Source organism: Orycteropus afer, unplaced genomic scaffold (genome assembly GCF_000298275.1).
Source record: "Orycteropus afer afer isolate SDZICR_OR568_19922 unplaced genomic scaffold, OryAfe1.0 scaffold00191, whole genome shotgun sequence".
NCBI lineage: Eukaryota > Metazoa > Chordata > Mammalia > Tubulidentata > Orycteropodidae > Orycteropus > Orycteropus afer.
In genome coordinates this window covers 3,104,397-3,124,098 of record NW_006921778.1, presented here as the reverse complement: position 1 = coordinate 3,124,098, position 19,702 = coordinate 3,104,397, and the positions used below count along the sequence as shown (strand labels likewise).

The following is a 19,702-nucleotide window of genomic DNA, read 5'->3' as shown; positions in this document are numbered from 1 at the left end:
TCAGTTACCAAAGTAAATAATCTCTAAAGGAATTTAAAGCATTTTAGCTTTTAATCCTACCAGTGAATTGAAATACCAACATCATTTCGCAAACAACCTATCCCTCACTATTCAGAGCTTCATGAACACTTCATAACTTTGGGGGGGGGTCACATAGAACCCCCATGAGTCCAGGTGGCACAGTGGTTAAGCGCTCAGCTGTAAACCAAAAGAAATGGTTTGAAAACACCAGCGGTTCTGCATGGGAAAGATGTGATAGTTTGTTCCTATGAAGATTAAACCCAATGCTGTTGAGTCAGTTTCCACTCATAGTTACCCTATATGTTAGAGTAGAACTGACTTCTTGGAAATCCCATGGCACAGTTCTACTCTGTCCTGGCACTTTAAAGTAGGGTTGCTATGAGCCAAAACTGACCAGACAGCAACAGCCAGGAGGGCACAGAAGCCCTTAAATCTGATAAAAGTTATAGATCCAGTCTCCAGAAAAATGTATACTTGGAAACACAAAAACAATTTTACATACAAGTTCATGAGATTACCAGACCCCTGCAACCTACCTATGAATCAGAAGGGTAACTAAGAATGCCTGGTGTGAAAGGAACCCAATGTGTGAAGTTAGGGAAGGCAGGAGAATGGATATAAGGCTGAAGGAAAAAGTGGAAAAAGATGAAAGAGATTGTCTTCAAAACTGGCTGTAGAACTGCATGGTTCTATACCCTAAAGTATATTCAAGGCTCAGATTTCATTTGATCTTTATAATAACTTACTCAATGAAAGACATCAGTTATTGTACTCCTCAACTTAAAGATGAGAAACCTAACATTTGGACTAGCAGAATAAGTTGTCCAAAGTCAAATACCAGCATATGGCAGAATCAAGACCTTAACCCAAGTCCTTGTATTTTGTTTTGTTATGTTCCTTTGTTTTTATATACATCAATAACTCCTAAGCAGAGACAAAATTCAGGGAAGACTAAAGAAATGAAGAAAGGATGGGAAAGAAGCTGACGAAAGAAAAAGACGGAAACTAGGTGGGAAAAGTAACATGACATAAAGAGTGAAAAGGAAGGCAACAGACTAGAGAGGCACGAAGATTTAACTGTAGAAGCTAAGGGAAAAGCAAGGACCTTGTCTTGTTGTTGTTGTTGTTAGGTGCCATCGAGTCGTCTTGGACTCATAGTGACCCTATGCACAGCAGAATGAAACAACGCCTGGTCCCAAGCCAGCTCCGTGATTCTTGCTACACTTGAATTTACTGCTGCTGCCACCGTATCAATCCACCTTGTTGAAGGCCTTCCCCTCCTTCGTCGACCCTCCACCTTACCAAGCATGACATCCTTCTTCAGGGAATGGTCCCTTCTGACAACATGACCAAAGTAGGTGAGACGAAGTCTGGCCATTCTCGCCTCCAAGGAGCATACTGGCTGCACTTCCTCCAGGACAGATATGTTAGTTCTTTTAGCAGTCCATGGTACTTTCAGCATTCTTCACCAGCACCACAGCTCAAAAGCATCAACTCTTCTTTGGTCCTCCTTATTCACTGTCCAGCTCTCACATGCACATGAGGCGACTGAAAATACCATGGCTTTTGTCAGGCGCACCTTAGTCTTCAAGGAGACATCTTTGCTCCTCAGCGCTTGAAAGAGGTCCTTTGCAGCCAATTTGCCCAGTGCTATACGTCGTCTGATGTCCTGACTGCTGCTTCCATTGGTGTCGATTGTACAACCAAGCAATGTGAAGTCTTTGACAATTTCAAACTTTTCTCCATTTATCGTAATGCTGCTTGTAGATCCAGTTGTGAGGATTTTTGTTTTCTTTATATTGAGATGTAATCCATACTGCAGACTAGTCTTCAATCTTCATCAGTAAGTACTTCAAGTCATCCACACTTTCAGTAAGCAAAGTTGTGTCGTCAGTGTACCACAGATTGTTAATGATTCTTCCTCCAATCCTGATGCCATGTTCTTCTTCATATAGTCCAGCTTCTAGGATTATTTGCTCAGCATACAGATTGAATAAGTATGGTGAAAGGATACAACCCTGATGCACTCTCTTCTTCATTTTAAACCATGTAGTGTTTCCTTTTTCTGTTAGAATGACAGCCTCCTGTTCTATGTACAGGTTCCTCATGAGAACAATTAAGTGTTCTGGAATTCTCATTCTTCTCAATGTTATCCACAATTTGTTATGATCCACACAATCAAATGCCTTTGCATAATCAACAAAAACACAAGTAAACATCTTTCTGGTATTCTTTACTTTGAGCCAAGATCCATCTGACGTCAGCAATTATATCCCTCATTCCATGTCCTCTTCTAAATCCAGGCTGCACCTCTGGAAGTTCTCTGTCAATATATTGCTGCAAGCGTTTTTTAATTATCTTCAGTAATATTTTACTTGCATGAGATATTAACGATATTGTTCGATAATTTCCACATTCTGTGGGATCACCTTTCTTTGGAATAGGTACAAATATGGATCTCTTCCAGTCATTTGGCTAGAAAGGTGTCTTCCAAATCTCTTGGCATAGCCAAGTGAGTACTTCCAGCGGGGCATCTGTGTATTGAAACATCTCAAGGGGTATTCCGTCAACTTCTGGAGCCTTGTTCCTCACCAATTCCCTCAGCACAGCTTTGAGCTCTTGCCTCAGTACCATTGATTCTTGAACATATGCCACCTCCTGAAATAGATAAAGATCAACCAGTTCTTTTTGGTACAGTGATTCTGTATATTCCTTCCATCTTCTTTTGATGCTTTCTGCATCATTCAATATTTTTTTGCCCATAAAATCTTTCAATATTGCAACACGAGGCTTAAATTTTTTCCTCAGTTCTTTCAGCTTGAGAAATGCTGAGTGTGCTCTTCCCTTTTGGTTTTCTGTCTCCAGGTCTTTGCACATTTCATTATAGTAATTGTCTTTGTCTGCTTAAGCTGTTCTTTGATATCTTCTGTTTAGCTCATTTATCTTGTCATTTCTTCCATTTGCTTTAGCTATTCTTCACTCAAGGGCAAGTTTCAGAGTCTCTTTGGACATACATTTTGGTCTTCTCTTTCTATCTCATATTTTTAATGACCTCTTGCATTCTTCATGGACAATACTCTTGTTGTCATCCCACAATTCTTCTGGTTTTCAGTCACTGGTGTTCAATGTATCAAATCTATTCTTTAGATGGTCTCTAAATTCAGGAGGGATATATTCAAGATCACATTTTGGCTCTCATGGACTTGTTTTAATTGTCTTCAACTTCAAGTTGAACTTGTATATGAGCAGTTGATGGTCTGTTCCACAATCAGCTCCTGGCCTAGTTTTGGCTGAAGATATTCAGCTTTTCCATCACCTCTTGTCACAGATGTAGTCAGTATGACTCCTGTGTACTCCATCTGGCAAAATCCACATATATAGCTGCTGTTTGTGTTGTTGAAAAAAGGTATTTGCAATGAATAAGTCATTGGTCTTGCAAAATTCTTTCATGTGATCTCCAGCATTATTTCTGTTACCAAGGCCAAATTTTCCAACTATCAGTGATTCTTCTGTTTCCAACTTTTGCATTCCAATCACCAGTGATAAGCAACACATCTTGATTGCATGTTTGGTCAATTTCAGACTGCAAAAGTTGATAAAAATCTTCAATTTCCTCATCTTTTGCTATGGTGGTTGGTGCATAAATTTCAATAATAGTCGTATTAGCTGGTCTTCCTTGTAGATGTATGGATATTATCCCATCACTGACAGCATTGTGCTTCAGGACAGATCTTGAAACATCTTTTGTGAGGATGAATGCCACGCCATTCCTCTTCAATTTGTCATTCCTGGCATAGTCGATCATATGGTTGTCTGATTCAATAAGGCCAAAATCGGTCCATTTCAGCTCACTAATTCCTAGGATATCAATCTTTATGTGTTCCATTTCATTTTTGACAACTTCCAATTTTCCTAGATTCATACTTCGTACATTCCATGTTCTGATTATTAATGAATATTTGTAGTTGTTTCTCCTCAATTTGAGTCGTGTGGCATGTCAGCACATGGAGGTCCCGAAAGACTGACTTTATCCATATCATTAAGGCTGGTTTCACTCTAATGAGGCAGCTCTTTCCCACTCCTACTTTGAGTGCCTTCCAACCCAAAGGGCTCATCTTCCTACACTGTGTCGGACAATGTTTCTAAGCTATTCATAAAGTTGCCCAGTAATGTATCAGACAAGTGTTTCTCTGCTATTCATAAGGTTTTCCCTGGCCAATTTTTGAGAAGTGGGTGTCCTCCTCCTTCTTCCTAGTCTGCCTTAGTCTGTAAGCTACACTGAAACCTGTGCACCATGTGCAACTCTGTTGGGGTCTGAAACACCAGTGGCACAGCCTCATGACTCACAGCAACATATAAGCCCCACAGGATGACAAACTGACAGACAAGTTTATCTCCCTAACAAACAAATTTGTTTCCCTTGGAAACCTCTGCACTCTCTTCTTACCTAATTCCTATCTGAAACCTGCCACTCTGTGGTCCCCAGCCACTCCTAGTCCCTCCCTCTCCTGGCTCTAGGGAGCTTGGGGACTAACCTTGCCTCCTGCCCCTTTTTACCTGGATATCCTGCCACTCCTGAGATCTTAGATATTATGAAAAGAAACTATGCTCCAATTTCTAGCTACTTATAAAAGAAAAAAATTATCTTCTTGAACCTTGAAACCTAGGAAACTATAGAATACCCACACAGTTTATGAAAACAGTAAAGAAAGAATAACTGAAGTCGGAATGGGTAAAGGAAGAAATAAACTCAAATAAAAGAGAAGGTGCAGAACTCCTTAATGGGGGAGGGGTGCTTTCTGGTGTTCTAAGAAAGGGCTGTCAAAAGACACCAGCCAAAGGGCCCTCAGACAGCCGGCCTGGTTAGCTCTTGACCCAGAGTTGAAAGAGGAGATGCTTATTTACAGTTATAAGTGTCTGAAATTGAAACTAAATAAAACAATCCTTGTTTCTAATATTAGCCTTCCAGAGTTAGTGTGGATTATGATTTATGATTTTTTTTTTAAGTCACTGCAACTGCTTTGAACAGATTCCTAAATGTTGTTTCATTAACTTTTGTTTTTCTTCACACAATAAGAGGTGTTTAAACTGCTATGGAAACAGTAAAGCAGCATAAGTGCCAATGGGTGATAGACATTGTTAAAAACAATATCCTCACAGAGTGGCCTCAAACTTTACAGGAAAGACTTCCTTTGTGTTAACAACAGATAATCCAAAAAGAAGTGGCAAAGGGAACAGCATTCCAAAGATTACACATATTTTTCAGAGAATAAAACTGACTCTGTCCAAAGTTCCACCAAACACATGTCATGGGCTTCAAAATAGTTTTAGAAAAGCAAATCAGCCCAGTAGCTGGCCCTCTCTCCAGGATACAGTGTCCTCTTTCGTGAGAGAAACCAGGGTATGTTGGAGTGCAGGCTCATGTTGCATAACTGAGGAAGCATCCTTGGGCTGAATTTAGAGACCTTGTTGTCAGGAAGTGAAACAGCAGCATGTAGCAGATTATGTTTGCCCTATGAGTTAGAATTAACTAACAACAGCATGGGTTACCAGAGTCTTTCAGTAAAAGTAAAAGCAGAAAGGACAGTCCTGAAAGCTTGGCTAGGTCACAACGTCAGCCAAGATACAGAGAAGATTCATCCCCTTCCCCAAAAAAGGTGCCTTTTGCACAGGTAGGAAGTCAGACATTAGGAGATAACAGTTCATCACATATGAAAGGCGTAGTGGGACCATTGGAGGGATGCAGTTTAAGTGCCCAGAGCAAAGGATCCAAATGTGGAATGAATGTTTTCTAGAAAAATTTTAAAGGCTAGTATGGCATAGAAGAGGAGTTCTGGTAGTGTAGTGCCTAAGGCACTTGACTGCTAACCAGAAGGCTGGCGGTTCAAACTCACCAGCCGCTCCTCAGAAGGAAGGTTGGGCAATCTATTTCCATAGTGATTCTGCCTCGGAAACCCAAGAAGAGGTCACTATGACTTGGGTCCAACTCGATGGCACATAACAACGTGGCATAGAAGGGTGAGCAGCAGCACAGCACAGTGGGTGTGTGGCTTCCAGAGGCAGTGGAGTGTGTTTGCACTCTATTGCCCTGCACACAGTCACCTGCTGCAATAAAACTGGGTGGGGTTCATTGATAGGAATGGGAAGCATGTTTCTTCCTCTGCTCCTTAAGGCTACACTCCTGAGAGCTAGACCCTAGACCTCTAGGGAGATCCTCTGGACTCTAGACACAAGCACTTTATGTTATCCTTGGACAATGTTTCTAAGGAGCCCGGGTGGCATGATGGTTAAGTGCTCGACTACTAACCTAGCAGCTCTATGGAAGAAAACCTGGCAATCTGCTCCTGTGAAGACTGTAGTCCAGAAAACCCTATAGATCAGTTCTACTGTGTCACATGGGGTTGCCTGAGTTGGAATTACCTTGATGACACACAACAACAACAGGGAGATATTTCCACAGAAAAAAAATAAAATGATTTTGAAAGCTCTTTGGATCCTTTACATAAAATGTATCCAAGAGTGTGCTTTGAAAACTATTTCTTATTTCTAGCTTTGCAAAGTACATTAGCATTTAAACATGCAGAACCACCCTCATTCTAAAATATACTTCCTAGAACAGTTCAAAAAGAGCAGTCTAAAGAATTGTTCATTTGGATGTAGGGAAAGGAACTCTTGAGGGAAGAAATCCAAGAAATACTGAAGGCAGTACAACCAGATTAGCAATGAGCTGTTTAAGGATTTGTTGATAACCTTTAAATGGTGTTTTAACAGCAGATGCCACTATGAGTACTCCAGGCCCCAGTAGACATTGCTTTTAATGGTCTACCTTCTGAGTGGCTGAAAACAGAGCATGTATGAGTACAACTTAGATGTGACCAAGCAAACAAATTAATTAAGATGTTGGTTTGATTAAAGGAAACCAGACTTACTGGACTAGTTGAGATTGGGGAACCCCCTGAGACTATTGCCCTGAGATACTCTTTAAACCTTGAAGCAAAACTAACCCTTGAGGTCAACAGGTGGTGAAATAACAGGTTGGCTCACAAAATAATGCACATTACCTATAAGTACCTGTAAAAAATCACTTACATGAGAACAAACAGTCAAAAATTACTTTAAAACAAAGATAAGCATGCAAAGGGGCAGGAAAACTAGACTGGTAGAAACAGAACAACCAGAACAGAATTAATGAGAAAGTTCATGCATTGCGAAGAAAATAACCAACGTGACTGGACAATTTCTATAGAAATTGTTGAATGAGAACCTAAATTGCTATGTAAAATATCATGGAAAATACAACAGAATATTATTTTAAAAAGAAAGAAGAAAAATATGCTGGGCTGAGTCAAATACAAGGTTCAAATTAGAAATGTTTAAAAAACAGGACTTTTTGTTCTTGTTGTTTTATTTTGCTTTGTTTTTGTTTTGTGTTGCTTTGGCAGAAACACTGAATTTTAAGACAAGAAGAGAATACCTTGGAGACCTCTACCTCCCACACTCTAGTTTTTACAGATTAAGAAACTGAAAATATTTCTTTTTAGAAAGGTGCCATAACACATCAAGATCTCACAACTATCTAGTATGATTCTAGTCCTCAAGAAGGCTCCACATAGAAAAATTTCCTAATAAAATGGTCTAGTCTTAGACTGCTGTCTGGGCTATTCCTATACAGGCTTTGTAGTCAGAACAGGAGGTTGATTCAATCTGTGCTATACACAAGGAGTTGGAGCACTAAAGAAGAGCCCTGGGTATTATCTAATCCAACTGATAGAAGAGAAAAAGAAGACTCAGAAAAGTAAAGCAAGCAGGCCACAGTTCCACATTAAGTTAGGACAGAGTTTCCCAAAAGTAGCACTACTTTTAGCTTACTGGTCTGATAGAGACTAATGAAATTCCCAAGATTATGGCCCCTAGTCAACCTTCAGACCTACAACTGAAAAAATAAATAAATAAAAAATAGCACTACTGACATTTTAGACCAGACACTTATTTGTTGTAGGAGGCTGCCCTGCGCATTGCTAGACATTTAGCAGCATCCCTGGCCTCTACCCACCATATGCCAACACCACTTCACACAACAGTGGCAATCCAAAATGTCTCCAGACATTGCCAAATGTCCTCAGGAAGGACAGAAAAAAAAAAAATTGTTTCCAGTTAAGAACTTGGGTGAGAAAAAAGTACAACTGGCCACCAAGTCCTCTGACTCTCAAACGGGTGTACTTTCAATGACCCAAATGAATACTTTTCAAGTAGTGTATTTTTATGCAAATAATGCATGAGTTATACAGTTGTAAAACGTGAAACCCCCTTGTGCATTAGTTTTTATAAGCTTTTTGCACAGCACATGCATGTGTGTATTATTTACGTGGGCATGTTATACGGAAAAAAAATATGGTAAATATTTGCAAAGTAGTAACATGTAATCACTTATACTAATTCCATGCCAGATGATGTTTTTAATAAGTTCTTAAAAGAATCTTACAGATATGATATTGCGTTTACCCATCTAACCAGTACACCTGATATGAATATAAACACATGTGTGTGCATGTCCATATGCATGAGGCTGAAACTGTGGACTCTATGAAACTGTAAGACTCTCAGTTTTGGTTAGTCAAAGCACAGTAATATCATGTTAAAAAATACTTCATGGGAAATCCTTCTACAGATGATAAAATTCTTGGCCATCCTTAGATAAATTCACTATACATTGTACCTCAATATAGAATTGCTGATTTTTTTTAAGGGTATTTAATCATCTTATTGTAAGATAATTCAGACCAAAGAGCTGGGTTTCCTAAACTAGTGCTTCAAAACAGTGCCAGATTCCTCCTTCAACCCAGATAAGAAAACCAGGCTTAAAAATACATAGGACACACAGCTTCCAACACCTGTGACAGTTTCTGGTTTCAGAGTCCCAGTTAATTAGAATGTTCAGATATTACCTGTTTCTCTTTTTCCGGTGTTCTCTATTAGAGTTTTCTGATTCACTACCACTGCTTGTGTTACAGCGTGAGCGTGACCTGAAGACAAAGTAAGAAGAGCAAAAGGAAAAATCTACATTTATGACAAATGAAAAATTTCAGAAATGTTAGTTCCTTGGAATTAATTTTACAGTAAAACTACTGACCAAAACATAAATAGCTTTATTACCCTTCTCAGTCAGTCAGACATCTGCATGAAGTGACTGCTCAGGGAAACAATTCAAGAGAAATGTGAAAGCAGACCAAGGCAAATGTTCCCTAGCTCCCAGAAAGGACCATAAAAGCAACCACTTCCAATTGAACATGGCAAACCTATAAGCTCTAAGGATACCACAGTACAGAAGACTGAGAAATAAATGAATCCAAAGACAGTTTTTGATAAAAAGTTTACAGGAAAAAAAAAAAAAAAATTAGAATACTCTTAAAGCAGCCACTAAAAAAACAAGACAATGTTCCTGACTCTTGCTTCAATTCTGAGTACAACCACTCCCCACACTTACTGACATGGTTAGGTTCCAAAGATGAGGTCATTAGGCAAAAATTGGTGTTATACAAAAATGGAGGATGAGCACATCAGATCACTAAATGGAGGATGACTACATCATTACAAAACTTCCAAAACCACTGAGAATCATGGCCCAGTCAAGTTGACACATAACCGTAACCAGCCCAACCAGTGTTACTTTCGCCTCCACCTTGGCATTTGTTATTGCCATACATATATTATTAATGTACAAAACAGATTTTTTACTATTGCAGTAAATGCAAAACGTAGGATAATGAGATAGTTGATATGTGAAGAGTAGTTGTACTACTAATCCTTCCTCTTTCTTCCCACCCTCCTTCCATTTTTGTTTATTTACCTCCTCCTTTGCTTTAGATCTGAGTCTTCACCACTATTATGGGCTTTCCTGTGGGAGACAAATAAAGAAATTAAAGAAAATTATCAGTTAGCTAAGGACAGTACACCAAAACGAGTTTCCCTTCAGTTAATACATACTTGTATGTATTCATTCATTCACCAAAGATTTAAGTCACATACTAAGCTGTATAACAGGAGCCAGGAATATAACTTAACACAAATTGATGCAGTCAATGATCTCAAGCAACCAGAAATCTAGTGGAGGCTGTAAACAATCTATAAATAATAATGCACAATGTGTATGCTAAGTTCTATTCATTCAATAATGGCAACAGTCTGTACTTTCTAGGTCTGCAGTCTCCTAACCAAGCTCAACCATAATCTAACTGATGCTAGCTTTCAGTGGACGCCCTTTCTAATACTCTAGCCTCAAAGTTCCTTAACCTCATCTCTAACAACCCCTTCTTATACTACAAGTCAGTGGCCGTGGTCATACTGTGGTCCTTGTCATCATCTATAACCCCAAACACTCTGTTCTCTGAGCACAATCCATACCCATAACACCTGCATACCTTTAAATGGCTTCTATGAGGCATCCTGGTTAAAAGTTTGGGCTCTGGAGCCAGAAAACCTGAATACCCATCCTATCTCCTCCACTTGAGTTATGTGATTTAAATGTTACTTCTCTACTCAGTGCCTCCATTTTAATAGAACTCCCCTCAAAGGTCAATTATAAAGATAGAATGAACTAATATATTTAAAATGTATAGATTAGGACCTGACACAGAATAAGCACTCAAATGTTTGTAGCTATTAGTATTCCTTTTTCAGCTACTTTGATTCTAGCCTTTGTTTGACCTCATCAGAACTCTGTCCATTGATCTTGCTATTTTCTCCACTATCTCTTCAACTTTCTTCCTTCTCCTTCTTACTCAGCTCAGATGTTCTGCTCTATCAATTCAATAACACATATGCCAATAATCAAAATGTCTCCTAACTCAACATTATTCATTCCATTTTATAGCAAACTCCCAAACATGGGTGAATCCAACTATCCAGATTCTCTGGGCTTGCCCAAACAGCTTGCTAAATAGCACTAGAGAGAGTTACACAAAAAGGTGTACTAGTTACAATATAAATCCATGACCATAAACCTCAAGTGGGTATATAACATGGCCCAGCAATCCTAATATCATTCTTTAATCTAAACACTGTTTCTGCAAAGCTGTTTCAAACTTACTTTGCCTTGTAAGCCTCTGCTCCATCATACATCTGCATCAGCAGATGACTTTGTTTTCTCCTTTCGAAGGAAAAAGTCATTATCCAATGGGAACTCTCTCATCCTCCTGCTACCAGGAATAAAAATTTATCAACATCTCCCTGTTATTTACAGATCTGTCCTTACAAGTAAGGTCAGTTCCTCCATCTCTGCTTTGTGAGTCCCATCATCTGTTGTCTACTCAATGATTTTCATTAACTACACTTCTCTCTCTTACATCAACTCAACTTTTGGTGAACTCTTTTTAACATTCTCAAGCCTCTCTTATTTGAACAAACACACATGCACCTACTTTGATCCTACAACATCCCCTTCAACTTCTGACAAATCTCTTCTGTCTCTTTCAAAGTCAAACTTCTTGAAAGAGGTGTCTATATCCATTTCCATTTTGTACTGTCTATTCTCTATTAAACCAGAGATATTATGGGATGACATCAAGAACATCATCCATGAAGAAAGCAAAAGGTCATTAAAAAGACAGGAAAGGAAGAAAAGACCAAAATGGATGTCAGACAAGACACTGATATTTGCCCTTGAATGGAAAGTAGCTTTTAGCAAATGGAAGAATTGACAAGATAAAAGAGCTGAACAGAAGGTTTCAAAGAGCAACTGAAGAAGACAAAGTCAATTATTATAATGAAATGTACAAAGATCTGGAGTTAGAAAACCAAAAGGGAAGAACACACTTGGCATTTCTCAAGCTGAAAGAGCTGAGGGAAAAAACTCAAGTCTTGAGCTGCAATATTGAAATATTCTATGGGATAAATATTGAATGATACAAGAAACATCAAAGGAAGATGGCAGGAACACATAGAGTCACATTATCAGAAAGAATTGGTTGATGTTCATCCATTTCAAGAGGTAGCATATGATTAAGAACCAATGGTACTGAAGGAAGAAGTTGAAGCTGCACTGAAGGAATTGGTGAAGAACAAGGCTCCAGGAATTGATGGAATACCCACTGAGATGTTTCAACAACGGATGCCATGCTGGAGGCACTCACTCATCTATGCCAAACAATTCAGAAGACAGCTACCTGGAAGAGATCCACATTTGTAGCCATTGCAAAGAAAGGTGATCCCACAGAATGTGGAAATTATTGAATAGTATCATTAATATCACACGTAAGTAAAATTTTGAAGATAATTCTAAAACAGTTGCAGCAGTATATTGACAGAAAACTTCCAGAAATGCAACCTGGATTCAGAAGAGGACGTGGAGTGAGAGATACCATTGCTGATGTGAGATGGATCTTGGCTGAAAGCAAAGAATACCAGAAAGATGTTTACTTGTGTTTTATTGACTATGCAAAGGCATTTGATTGCGTGGATCACAGAAAATTGTGGATAACATTAAGAAGAATGGGAATTCCAGAACACTTAATTGTAATCATGAGGAACCTGTACATAGACTAGGAGGCTGTTGTTCAAACAGAAGAAAGGAATACTGCATGGTTTAAAATCAGGAAGTGAATGCATCAGGATTGTATCCTTTCACCATACTTATTCAATCTGTATGGTGAGCAAATAATCCAAGAAGTCTATATGAAGTCTATATAAAGAAGAGTGTGACATCAGGATTGGAGGAAGACTCATTAACAACCCGTGATAAGCAGAAAATGACACAACTTTGCTTGCTGAAAGTGAGGTTCTTGAAGCACTTACTGATGAAAATTAAAGACTACAGGCTGCAGTATGGATTACAACTCAACATAAAAAAAATGAAAATCCTCACAATTGGGCCAATAAGCAGCATCATGATAAATGGAGAAAAGACTGAAGTTGTCAAAGATTTCATGTTTCTTGGTTCCACAATCAACACCAGTGGCAGCAGCAGTCAAGACATCACATGACATATTGTACTGGGCAAATCTGCTGCAAAAGATGTCTTGAAAGTGGCAAAGAGCAAAGATGTCTCTTTGAAGACTAAAGTCCCCCTAACCCAAGCCATGGTATTTTCAATTGCCTCTATGCATGTGAAAGCTGGACAAGGAATAAGGAAGACTGAAGAAGAGTTGATGCTTTTGAATTGTGGTGTTGGTGAGGAATATCGAGAGTACCATGGACTGCCAAATGAACTAACAAATCTGTCCTGGAAGAAGTGCAGCCAGAATACTCCTTGGAGGTGAGAATGGCCAGATTTCATTTCACCTACTTTGGTCATATTGTCAGAAGAGACCATTCCCTGGAGAAGGATATCATGGTTGGTAAAGTGGAGGGTCAACAAAAAAGGGGAAGGCCCTCAGTGAGATGGACTGACACAGTGGCTCTAACGATGGGCTCAGGTATAGCAAGTATTGTGAAGCTGGCACAGGACTGGTCATTGTTTCTTTCTGTTGTACATAGGGTCACTGTGAGTCAGAGCCTACTTGATGGCACCTAACAACAGCAACAGCTGTCTATTTTCTAGTGCCTTCTCACTTTAGGCAGACGGACGTGGCTTTTTAATATCACCACCATGATTTCTGTTGCCCCATTTCCCCAATCTACTTAAATAACATAACATCAGTATGATGTGCTTCCTGTCTTTATATTAAAAGTTTTGATAACTATTTAGTATAAAAGAGCTCTAATAGCCTAGTGGTTAAGGCATTTGGCTACTAACCAAAAGACTGGTGGTTTGAACCTATCAGCTGTTCCTTGGGAGAAAGATGAGTCAGTCTGCTGCCATAAAGATTTACAGCCATGGAAACCCTATGGGGCAGTTCTACCTGGTCCTATAGGGTCACTATGAGTTGGAATCAAACTCAATGGCAATGGGTTTGTATATATATATATATATATTTTTTTTTTAAATTTATAACTATATATTTTTCACAGATAATCTACAAAGTGTTCTAACATTGTAATTCTATTCTTACACAAATTTTAAATTTTCTTAGAGATAATACTCACCTAGCTTTCTATGTACCTATCACTTGCTTACTTTTCTCTGTGCCTATCATGCTGTAGTTATTTGCTGCTGAGTCGAATTCGACCCATAGCTACCCCTCCTTGGGTTTCTGAGGCAGTATCACTACAGAAGTAGATTGCCCAACCTTCCTTCTAAGGAGTGGCTGCTGGGTTTGAACCACCAGCCTTCTGGTTAGCAGTCAAGCATCTCAGGCACTATGCTACCAGAGTTCCTACTAATTCCTTATCCAGACTTTCTGAGAGAGCTGTTGAATTCCTCATTATAGTTAAGTACCCAGGTAATCTGCCAATTCCATTTGCATTCCTCCTGGCACCCTCTACCTGCTGCTTACATCTGGATGAATGCTCTATAGTATTACTGCCCAAATGTTGTTTTGATTAACTTCCTTCACCATGATCTGGGAATTCCTTTTGCTTCTTTATGTGATGGATCCTATATTTCCAGGTCATCTAGGTAGAGCATATATTCCAATTGGTTACAGAGAAAATTTGCATGACAAGCAAATGTTTCTTGAGACCTGAGAATTCTGAAAAATGTCATTATTCTACACATACAATTATAGTTTATCTGGGCATAGAAACCTAAACTGAAAATAATTTTCTGCTAGAATTTTGAAGGCAATGCTCCAATTCTACCATCTTTCTCTGATATTGCTATTAAGCAATCTGATGTCATTCTGATTTGTTTACATTTTGTACATGGATATTTTTTTTCTCTTTCCAAAGATTTTTAAGATCTCTTAATTTACAATGTTTTCAAATTTCATGATAATGGACATTATGTATTTAATTTTATTGTACAGGACACAATGGATTCTATGTAGAACATCACATCTTCAGTTCTGAAAATTTTCTTGCATTATTTCTTAAAATGTTTCCTCCCCTGTATGTTTTCCTGATCTTTTTTTTTTCCACTAGAAATTTCATTAGTCATATGAGTGATATTCTGATTTAATAATTTTGTTTTCCTTATTTCCTTACAACTGCTTTTGATGTTGCCCTACTTTTGGAAGACTTTTTTACTTTCTTTTTTTAATTTTCTTTTTTTTTAAAAAATTCTGTCACACTAAGTTTTTTTGTTTTTTAACCATTTATTGTTATTTGGATGAAATTGTACTAAATAGATCTATTTTACATTCAACAGTTCATACACATTTTGTTTTGTGACATCTATTACAATCCTTATAATATAACAGCTCTCTTCCCACTTTCTTCCTGTGGTTACACTTTCTCTGTGTCCTTGCTATGTATTCCTGCCTCCCTAGCTTTCTGCCTGTGCCTGATCTCTCATGGAGGATTGTTCTTAGTAGTGCATCTCCCTGGTGTAGCTGTTCAGCCCATAGACCTATCTATTGTTTGGCTCAGAGTTGAGACATGGGAGTGAGCCCAATTCCATGTTTGGAAGGGTGACTAGGGGGTCACAGTCTCAGGGATTTCACCATAATTTAAAGTTTTAAGAGCTCTTCCTTATACTCTGAGTGCTTCCTTTTAATGACAATTCATTGATATATTTTTTTCATTTTCCTAAAGATACTAATTATTGTTTTTAGAAGTTTCCTCTGTTTCCTACACTGTCTCTGTTTCCTGTAATTTCCTTTTTTCCCCTTTTGTTTTAAGTCTCTGTCCTCAAATGCCTGGTGATCATTGTCTTTCTTCATATTTAAACTAAAAAAGACTGTAACTCCTCTGGATGGTGCAGAACATGTTAATTCACTATAATGTGAAATAAAGTAATATGGGGGTAGTCTTAACCATTTCATTGGAGGATGCCTTGAAAATTGTTATCTGTAGGTCTTTTCTCCATTTCTCATAGTAGGATGCTCTAATCTCATACTTTGGAGATATAAGCCTATCTTCTAGCATTCTAGAAATAAACAGAGAAGGGACCTATTTAATAAGCAGATTTTCAATTGCTTGATTTTTCTTCAATTTCTCTATGGGTTATACCTCCACATAAAGAAAATGAAAATCCTAACAACTGGAGCAATAACCAGCATCAGGATTAATGGAGAAAAGATTGATGTTGTCAAGATTTCATATTACTTTGTTCCATTCAAGAACAAAGACTGTTGCAGCAGTCAAGAAATCTGATGTCTTATTGCACTGGGCAAATCTGCTGCAAAAGAACTCTTTCAAGTGCTGAAGAGCAAAAAGGTCTCTTTGAAGACTAAGGTGCACCTAACCCAAGCCATGGTGTTTTCAGTTGCTTCATATGCATGTGAAAGCTGGGCAATGAATAAGGAAAATGAAGAAGAGTTGATGCTTTTGAGTTTTGATGCTTGTGAAAGTAGAGTGGACTGCCAGAAGAACCAACAAATCCGTCCTGGAAGAAGTGCAGCAGGAATGCTCCTTGGAAGCAAGAATGGCCAGATTTTGTTTGACCTACTTTGACCATGTTGACAGAAGGGCTCATTCCCTGGAGAAGGATATCATGCTTGTAAAGTTGAGGGGCAGCAAAAAAGGGGAAGGCCCTCAACAAGATGGACTGACACAGTAGCTGCAATGATGAACTCAGGTATAGCAAGGATTGTGAGGCTGGCACAGGACCAGGAAGTGTTTTGTTCTGCTGTAAATAGGGGTCCCTATGAGTCGGAGCCAACTCCACGGCACCTAACAACAATAACAACAACAATTTTTCTATTTCCTTTGTAAGCTAATTTTCTTCAACTAAGCCATCAAATAGTGGAGTTTCTCACAGTTTAATCACTGGCTTTGTCTTTGCATTCTATCTATGCTACCCAGCCAGATAGTCTCATCTATATTACATAGTTCAATTGTTATCTTTAAGATGGCTCACAAATTTATAGTTCAGCAGTTCAAACCCACCAGCCACTCCCTGGAAGGACAACTGGGCAATCTACTTCTTTAGACATACCGCCTCTGAAACCCAAGAAGGCGTCACTATGAGTTGGAACTGACTTGATGACAGTGAGTTTTGTTTTTTTTGTTTGGTCAGCTAATCTAGCTCTTGACTCATATCCAAACATATTTGAAATCTGCCTAGAATTCTCAAAGTTACCACAAATTCAGCATATCTAAAACCAAACTCACAGCTGTCCCTCTCAAGCCTGTAATATCCTGATGACTTTATTTTAGTACATTTTACCTCAATCAGTAGCTCTGGTGGCATAGTGCCTAAGGCATTTGACTGCTAACCAGAAGCCTGGCTGGTCAAACCCACCAGCCACTCCTTGGAAGGAAGGTTGGGCAATCTACTTCCTTAGTGATACTGCTTTGGAAACCCAAGGAAGGGTCGCTATGAGTCGGATCCTACTCCATGGCAGTGAGTTTGGTTTTGTTTGGTTTGGTACCTCAATCAATCCAATTTTACAAGACTAAGTTTCATTATTGATATCTGCCTCTCCTTCATGCCCCATACCAACCCTCATGTCTCACTGATTTTACTTCCCAATGGCTTTTGAAATCATCCACTTCTTTCTATCTCCACTTTACCACCAAGGTCAAGTTCACATTCTATATTGCCAGGACTCCCACTGCCTACATACATAGTCTACTGCCTGGTATCTCCATTTCTATTTCTGACCTGTTTTCACAACCACTTCTCCACATAGCAAGGGTCATCCTAACACACTGAAAATGTGGTTGTGATATAACATCTCAGTCTTAAAAACTAGTGGTGTAAGAATCAAAAGGAGTCCCTTTTGATGCAAATCATTAATGCACTTAGTTTCTAACCAAAAGTTTGGAGGTTTCAGTCTACTCAGAGGTCCTTCAAAAGAAAGCCCTGATGATCTACTTCTGAAAGACCATAGCCATTGAAAACCCTAGGGAGCACAGTTACACTCTGAAAAACATGGGGTCACCATGAGTCAGAGTTGAGTTGAGGGCAACTGGTTAAGGACCATATGCTGAACAAGACCCACATAACTATAAAACCAGACACCATCTTTCTCTCCTGGCTCATTTCTAACACATTTCCCTTCACTCTTGTAGCTTGGACAACACTGACCTTTTTTACTATCCCTGCCTGAGTCCATCCTAAACTCTCCACATATGCTAGTTCTCTATCTAGCGTGATCTTTTCCTCTTTTTTTGTCTACTATTGTATCAGATGCCAGCAAACTTTCCAGCCTCAGGGAAGGACCTCTGTCCTTCTTAACTCTGACTCAGCAAAAAATTACCCTAATAATGCTCATTACACAGGGGATTAAATGCACTGCTGTGGAGTCACATCCAACTCATAGTGACCCCTCCTTGGGTTTCTGAGGTGGTATCACTACAGAAGTAGATTGCCACAGGCAATCTTAGGCACTGTGCCACCAGAGCTCCTACACAGGGCACTGTCGTTGCTGTTGTTATGTGCCATCGAGTCAGATCCAACTCATAGAGACCCCTCCTTGGGTTTCCGAGGCGGTATCACTACAGAAGTAGATTGCCCAACCTTCCTTCCGAGGAGTGGCTGATGGGTTTGAACCTCTAGCCTTCTGGTTAGCAGTCAAGTGCCTTAGGCACTACACTATCAGAGCTCCTACACAGGGCATTAGATGGTAAAAATTTATTAAGCAGTTATACTTATGAAGCTCTGGTGGTATAGTGCCTAAGGCATGTGACGCTAACCAGAAGGCTGGCAGTTCAAACCCACCAGCCACTCCTCAGAAGGAAGATTGGCAATCTACTTCCCTAGAGATACCACCTGGGAAACCCAAGGAGGGGTCACTATGAGTCAGGATCAACTGGACGGCAGTGAGTTTGTGTTTTGTTTTGTTTTTTTTAATACTTACAACATGTGTACTTTTTGTATGTATGTTAGGTTTCAATAAAAAGGTTTTAAAAATTCCCCAAAACATCTTATAACTCCTTGTCATGGAGCATGTCAAACTCATAACTGCACATGCATTTGTGAAATTTGTATATTTCTTCCCGGACAAACTGTAGCTCCCCAAGGGCAAAACTTTTATCTTCAGTTGTCTAGCAGAGTGCCTGGCAGATAGTAAGCACTCAATGAACATTTTAAAGTGTAAAAATGGAAGCTAAGGAGAGAAAATATATTGTATTGTCACAAAGTATGCTGGCTTTTTTTCACTGAAACAGGAATGTTTAAACAATCAGGCTTCAGGCTACCCCCTGAGACTTGAAAATTATGTGCAAATTCTTATTATGTGAATTTAAATAAGTACACTTTTTCCCCAGGGAATAAATCCACCATTTCATCAGATTGTCAGAGAGTTCTGTGACCCAAAAAGATTAAGGCAAATGTTCCAGACTTGGCTAGAATTTGGTATTTGTTTCCATCTCATGATAAACAACTGGCAAAATTGAAAATTTTCATATCTTTTCAAAACATATTCTCCTGGCATCCGTAGCAAAACAGAATCTTCTATTATTAAATTTAAGTCCTTGAGATTCTTCCACGCTGATGACAAACCTTAGTTTTAAACAGGGCTTTGAACCTGTTCATTCTAGTTCGTCACCCTGCTGAGAGTTCGTATTTCCTCTGGAGAGATATTGAATCAGAATCTACATTTTAACAAGATCTCCAGGATCCTATTTAATGTCAGGGTTAATTCAGCTTTGTAGGAATTTGTGGCCTGGGAGCAAGATAAATTGTGTGAAGATCAAACAAGACTGACAAGGACAGGGCATTTATAGTGGAAAGAAATAAAGAATAACATGCTCTAGGTCT

At 39.0% G+C, this 19,702-nt stretch overlaps 1 protein-coding gene across 1 annotated transcript in view; it reads right to left on the bottom strand.

Moving 5' to 3' along the window:
- The window catches only part of EPB41L4A (erythrocyte membrane protein band 4.1 like 4A), a 475,159-nt gene that overhangs the window by 45,397 nt on the left and 410,060 nt on the right, over positions 1 to 19,702 (bottom strand). Inside the window, exons 16-17 of the mRNA XM_007947582.1 lie at positions 9,869 to 9,916; positions 8,967 to 9,044 (exon numbers count right to left, since the gene is read on the bottom strand). Coding sequence (XP_007945773.1) covers positions 8,967 to 9,044; positions 9,869 to 9,916 — 126 coding nt within the window. The remainder of the gene's footprint in view (positions 1 to 8,966; positions 9,045 to 9,868; positions 9,917 to 19,702) is intronic.